Source organism: Alosa sapidissima, chromosome 2 (assembly GCF_018492685.1).
Source record: "Alosa sapidissima isolate fAloSap1 chromosome 2, fAloSap1.pri, whole genome shotgun sequence".
Lineage (NCBI taxonomy): Eukaryota > Metazoa > Chordata > Actinopteri > Clupeiformes > Clupeidae > Alosa > Alosa sapidissima.
Window position 1 is genome coordinate 12,245,662 of NC_055958.1, and position 7,500 is coordinate 12,253,161.

A 7,500-nucleotide genomic window follows, 5' to 3' on the forward strand; every position below is an offset into this window, starting at 1 on the left:
AAGTCAAAAAGTTATATAGGTGTTATAATTTGAAATTAGTAGCAAAAGTCAGGCTAAAATACTAATTTAAACCAAGAAATAGCAGATTAAAGTGAACAAATGGTTGAAAAATGTGTACCTAATCATTCTATTAAACTTGTTTAAAAGCAGTCTTCCAACTTCCAAAAAATGCATTCTGTCAACTTTCAAAGATGTGTTTATGTGTGTGTGTGTGTGTGTGTGTGTGTGTGTCTGTGTTTCTGCGGGTGTGTGTTTCTGTGGGTGTGTGTGTGTGTGTCTGTCTGTGTGTACTCTTACATTGAGCTGGTTGTAGTACAGGCTGTCTTCAGGGCTGTTGAGTAATTTGGGCTGCTGTCCTCGTCTGCGAGGAGTTCGCTGGTGAAGCTTCAGCAGGGGACCTGAGATAGAGAGAGAGAGAGGGAGAGCGAGAGAGATAGAGAGAGGGAGGGAGTGAGAGAGAGAGAGAGAGAGAGAGAAGTTCAATACCATTTATTGGATCATTCAAAGCCAACACCATACAAACATACATAAATACATTCATACATAAAACTCCTTATACATCATATATTAAAAAGCACCTGACCTCCCCCCCACCACCACCACACACACACACAACAACCCCCCCCCCCCCCCCCCCCCACCTGACCCCCTCCCCCCACACACAAAAAAGAGGGCAGAAAAACACATCAACTAACGGAGCCACACTCGGAGCCTGAAACCCTCTACTGACACACACACACACACACACACACACACACACACACTGAAACCCTCTACTGACACACACACACACACACACACACACACACACACACTGAAACCCTCTACTGACACACACACACACACACACACACACACACACACACTGACACACACACTGAAACCCTCTACTGACACACACACACACACACACACACACACACACACACACACACACACACACACACACACACACACTGAAACCCTCTACTGACACACACACACACACACACACACACACACACACACACTGACACACACACTGAAACCCTCTACTGACACACACACACACACACACACACACACACACACACTGACACACACACTGAAACCCTCTACTGACACACACACACACACACACACACACACACACACACACACACTGAAACCCTCTACTGACACACACACACACACACACACACACACACACACACACACTGACACACACACTGAAACCCTCTACTGACACACACACACACACACACACACACACACACACACTGAAACCCTCTACTGACACACACACACACACACACACACACACACACACACTGACACACACACTGAAACCCTCTACTGACACACACACACACACACACACACACACACACACACTGACACACACACTGAAACCCTCTACTGACACACACACACACACACACACACACACACACACACACACACACTGACACACACACTGAAACCCTCTACTGACACACACACACACACTGAAACCCTCTACTGACACACACACACACACTGAAACCCTCTACTGACACACACACACACACACACACACACACACACACACACTGACACACACACTGAAACCCTCTACTGACACACACACACACACTGAAACCCTCTACTGACACACACACACACACTGAAACCCTCTACTGACACACACACACACACTGAAACCCTCTACTGACACACACACACACACACACACACACACACACACACACACACACACACACACACACACACACACACACACACACACACACCCTCAGTCTCTTTCCTCAAGCTCCACTGGAGGCCTGTATGGTAATACTTTCTGTGAAGGTCATCGCTAGGGTCCAGTCAAAACACGACATTCATAACAACATAATGTGATTATTGAAAAACACCATTTTTTTGTTTTTCTGTTTTGGTTTAAAAACCAAATAATGAATGAACAAACCATACACGGATTGTGATCCTTAGTCATTATAATAATTATTATAATGAATTCCAAACTAGTATGAGACTATTTAGCAACGTTCATAATGCATTATGACCTGTTGCTTTAATGTATTATAAGTAATGCTTATGCCAGATTATGTCATTATTAGCCCAAAAAAATCTCAGGTCATTTTGCATAATGTATTATATCACCAAACCTGCCTTTTCCTAATTATACCCCCTGGTCACTGTGCTAATGCATTTGAATAACTTAAGCTTACTAATTTTGCAATATGGAATACCTTAAACTAATTTAAAATGTGTCATAGCATGTCTTTGCTTGCTTTAAGTAAAGTGTACAAATGCCAATATGATGGCATTATGTTGTGTTATGAATGTACTATATGCATAAATCATTCTAGTGAAGTCACCACCCACGCTCTTCAGAAAGCAACATCACAACATCTTATGACCATTTATAGACCAGAGGACAGGGAAATGCCCAGGGCACAGTGAACCAGCAGCTCAGTAGTGGCCCAGGCCTGTCTGTGTCCATACAATGATACACACATACACACACACAAACACGCACATGCACATATACACACACACAAACACACACATGCACATACACACACGCACAAACACGCACATGCACATACACACACACACAAACACGCACATACACACACACACAAACACGCACATGCACATACACACACGCAGAAGCACATACACACACGCACAAACACGCACATGCACATACACACACGCACAAACACACACATGCACATACACACACACACAAACACGCACATGCACATACACACACACAAACACGCACATGCACATGCACATACACACACGCACAAACACACACACACACAAACACGCACATGCACATACGCATACACACACGCACATACACAAACACACACACACGCACATACACATACACACACACAAACACGCACATACACACACACAAACACGAACGCACACACACACACACACACACACACACAAACACGCACATACACACACACACACACAAACACGCACATGCACACACACACACACACACGCACACACACACACACACACACACGCACGCACAAACACCCACACGCACACACACACACACACACATATGTAATCACTCACATAACACACTCAGAGCAACTGAATCTCTCTGATGGTTGAAGAATGGTCTGGCCAAGTGTGTGTGTGTGTGTGTGTGTGTGTGTGTGTGTGTGTGTGTGTGTGTGTCTGAGAGAGTGAGTGTATGCTTGGGTTTGTTTTTGGTTACTGTGTGTGTGTGTGTGTGTGTGTGCCTGAGAGAGTGAGTGTATGCTTGGGTTTGTTTGGATTACTGTGTGTGTATATGTGACAGTGTGTATTTGTGTGTATGTGTACAGTATGTATGTGTGTGTGTGCTTGTGTGTGTGTGTGTGTGTGTGAGAGAGAGAGAGAGAGAGAGAGAAATCCAAGGCACACTGCCACACTGCTGTTCGACGGAGGAGTTTGCATTGCTGTGCTGTCTCTCTGCTTGTTTCATCTCCAATTATTAGGAGCTATTAGATAACACATTCTGTCACTTAAGGTGAAGTACATCCTGCCTATATCCCATCTCTCTCACACACACACACACACACACATCAATGTGAAGCTTCCAGATTTATGACAGTACCAAAATGCAAGACATATAAAAGAAATATATGAAAGCACTGGAAAAGAAGACGCGCGAGACACCTTTACAAGGCTAGCATCCATATTTAATACCGGATCCTTTTTCATCTTGTTCCCTTCATTTTTCCGAAGAGACAGGACATTCCATTCCACATCTCTCTCTCTCTCTCTCGTTCTTTCTCTCTTTCTCTCTCTGTGAGCATCCCAAGCCTGACTAACACTGCGCTCACTTTCCTGCAGCTTAGCACTACTTTGTACTCACTTGCAACAGACTTCATCACATCTCTATCCAGGCACATCAAAGCAGTTTTGCCCTCCTTCTCTCTCTCCCTCTCTCTATCTCCTTCTCTCTCTCTCCCTCTCTCTCTCTCTCCACTTTACCACACTTCTTTTTCTTTTCTTTTCTCTCAACCTCTCAACTTCCCCTGCTGTCCTCAAAACATTTTAACCCGTGTAGATTTAGCCAATTCGGATTTACTCATTTCATTCTCTCATTTCATTGTGCGTATTTGTGTGTGTGTGTGTGTGTGTGTGTGTGTGTGTGTGTGTGAGAGAGAGAGTGTTACAGACATTTTATTGCAAATGTGCAAAATAAAAATGTAAGTGTAAGTAGTCCTCTTTGATACTCTTACTGATTCTTGCTTACACAAGAAGTCCACATCAATAGTTCATTCTTCTGACTGAAGTCCTCTGAACTTACACATACACTCTGTAATTCTAATCCCAAACACTCTCAGTCCACTCTGAATTTAAAGGTACACTCTGTAATTCTAATCCCAAACACTCTCAGTCCATTCTGAACCCACATTGACTCTCACACACTCTTCGAGTTGTCCGTACAGTGTTTGAAAAAAAAAATAAAAAAACCCTTAGGTCTTCATAAACAGTCCTGACGCTGTAAATGGTAAACAATCATAGTGGCTCAGGGTGAGCCGTAAACAATCCCAGCCAATCAACATGCGTGCAGGAGCATGGAAGGGACGTGTGTCATTTGATTGGCTGTTGAGCGTAAATAAGAACCCACACACACACACACACACACACACATGTTTATGCTCAGACATGGAAATTCAGATTTGGCCAAGAAAACACACTTCACACCAAGACTCTGCCCTCTAGACATAAACACACTCGTAGGATGCCAATGGAGAAATGTGTTTGTGTGTGTGTGTGTGTGTGTGTGTGTGTGTGTGTGTGTGTGTGTGAGAGAGAGAGAGTCTGTTTATCTTTGCATCTACCTCAGTGTATGTGTGCTTGTCTGTGTTTATCTGTGTGTGTGTGTGTGTGTGTGCACATCTCAGCAGGGGGAGTTGATGTTTTTGAGGAGCTGTTTTGAACTGGGGAGCGCCCTAAACACACCCAGCAGCCTCTGAACTGAGAGCCTGAACAGGGGCCAGCATGCTGGGAGAGCTCAGGGAGATCAATCAGCGTGGAGATAAATATACGCTCATATACACATATACATACAGTATATCTGGGACTATGGGATCCACACCAATACAAATATACATACAGTATATCTGGGACTATGGGATCCACACCAATACAAATATACATACAGTATATCTGGGACTATGGGATCCACACCACAAATATACATACAGTATATCTGGGACTATGTGATCCACACCACAAATATACATAAAGTATATCTGGGACTATGTGATCCACACCACAAATATACAGAATATCTAGGACTATATGATCCACACCACAAATATACAGTATATCTGGGACTATGGGATCCACACCACACCACAAATATACGCACAATGGTGTTTTAAGCAACCAACGTCGTCTTCCAGGCAGCGCTGCATGGAAAGCACTTAGGTTAGGCAAGGGTTAGGGTTAGGTGCCTTGAAGTCAATGGTCGCAGCGCTGCCTTGAAGTCGACGATGGGGGCTTAAAACAACATCGAGCCAAATATAGATAGAGTATATCTGAGACTATGGGATCCACACTATGTTTTATTACTTTCCCAATAGTAACAACATCATATAAATCCATAGTATCATGGCATAGTATGGAATAACATAAATAAATGTATAGTGTAATGTTGCGAGTAATAGTACGATGTCTTAGTTGCATCTTAGTTTAGCTGCATCTTAGTTGCATCGTAGTTTTGCGCCACCTGTCCTTAAATCAAAAGTCAGATCTCCGTTCTCCCTTCACTGACTCCATCAAAAACGAGATGATCTTTGATCATGGTTTAGAGATCCCATTTTTGATAGGAGTGCTTCATCCATTGACATGACTTCTTTTGGCACTTTTGAAAGCACACCAAAATAATCAGCATGCAAGACCAGATGGACCTTTGCGCAATTGCTATCTGAACAGAATATGATAAGCAAATTCTTCTGACATGAAATCAGAGAGCTACATCAGGCCTGGTTAACAGTAAGGATGTGAAGTGTGTGTGTGTGTGTGTGTGTGTGTGTGTGTGTGTCTGTGGACAGCAATAACATGCCACTTTCTTGCTCTGTGTTTATCCATCATGAGGAAGAGATTACAGTACACACACAAATGCATGCACGCACACACAGGCGTAAACACACACACACACACACACGCACACACACACACACACACACACACACACACACACACACACATGCAGGTACAAACACACCAATTCCAGATTACTATGCATTAACTCTGTAATCCTAAACATACACACTTCAGCATGCTCAAAGAAAAAAATCCTTGGTTTTTCCTTATAAATTCTACCAAGAATCTTTTGAAAATATCTCAATCTTCAAACAAAACCACCGCAACCTAAAACCACCACACAAAACTACTTGGGGTTCTGCGCAGCATCAGACTTAGAGTATGTGGTATTATCCCCTCATTTTTAAAAGAACATTCTGTATGTTCTGCTGAAAAAGCAGAAATGAAGTCAACTGCTTCTTTTGAAAAGCTGACAATGTTGTACCTGCTCCTGATTTCCATTGCCAGGGAGAGTCAAGCTCCACCAAAACTCCAATAAAACATGGTTACATATTGCCTTGGGCCTGTTTGAAATAATACATTGGTAGTTCTTCATCAGATTTCTTCACAACAATAATGATTCTATGCCTAAGTTACCTGACTTTTTTACACAGGAATGGCTCTTGTCCTTGGAAGCCTTCACTGGGTTGGACAGTCCGTTAATAAATCAAACTTCTCGCACTTATTGATAGCCATGATTTTACTGTCTAGACTGGCTCTGTAATGGGCTTTCCCAGGAGAGGAGAGTTCATTCATAACGCCAGAGAGGATATGGGAGAAAATGAGATGAAAGGAGAGGGGAGAAGAGGAGAAAATGAAGAGAGGAAAGGAGTGTAGCAGAGAGGAGAGGATATGGAAGAAAATGAGAAGAGAAGAGAGGAGAGGAGAGCAGAGGAGAGGAGAAGAGAAGAGAAGAGAGGAGAGCAGAGGAGAGGAGAAGAGAGGAGAGCAGAGCAGAGGAGAGGAGAAGAGAAGAGAAGAGAGGAGAGCAGAGGAGAGAAGACAGCACAGAGCAGAAGCTTGGCTACCAAATGATGTGAAGGAATGTAGGCAGAACTGAACATAGCATACTCCTCTCTTCTACTCCACCCCTCTCCTATCCTCCTCTCCTCCACCACTGCCCTATCCTCCTCTCCTCTTCCTTTCAATCCTGTTCCTCCCTCCCTCCATCTTCCCTGCTGTCTTCTCCTCCTTCCTCCTCTGTCCATCCTCTTGATATTCCAGTTTTGATCTGTTTCTTGTCCTCTTGTCCTGCCCTCTCCTGATTCCTCTGTCCTCTTGTCCTGCCCTCTCCTGATTCCTCTGTCCTCTTGTCCTGCCCTCTCCTGACTCCTCTGTCCTCTTGTCCTGCCCTCTCCTGACTCCTCTGTCCTCCTCTCCTCTTCCTCCCTTGTC

General features: G+C 43.8%; 1 protein-coding gene across 1 annotated transcript in view; it reads right to left on the minus strand.

Annotated features, from left to right (window-relative positions):
• Window positions 1–7,500, minus strand: part of myo3b (myosin IIIB) — a 153,907-nt gene that overhangs the window by 16,812 nt on the left and 129,595 nt on the right. The window contains 1 exon segment of the mRNA XM_042067829.1: window positions 298–398. Within this exon segment, the coding sequence (XP_041923763.1) occupies window positions 298–398 (101 nt within the window).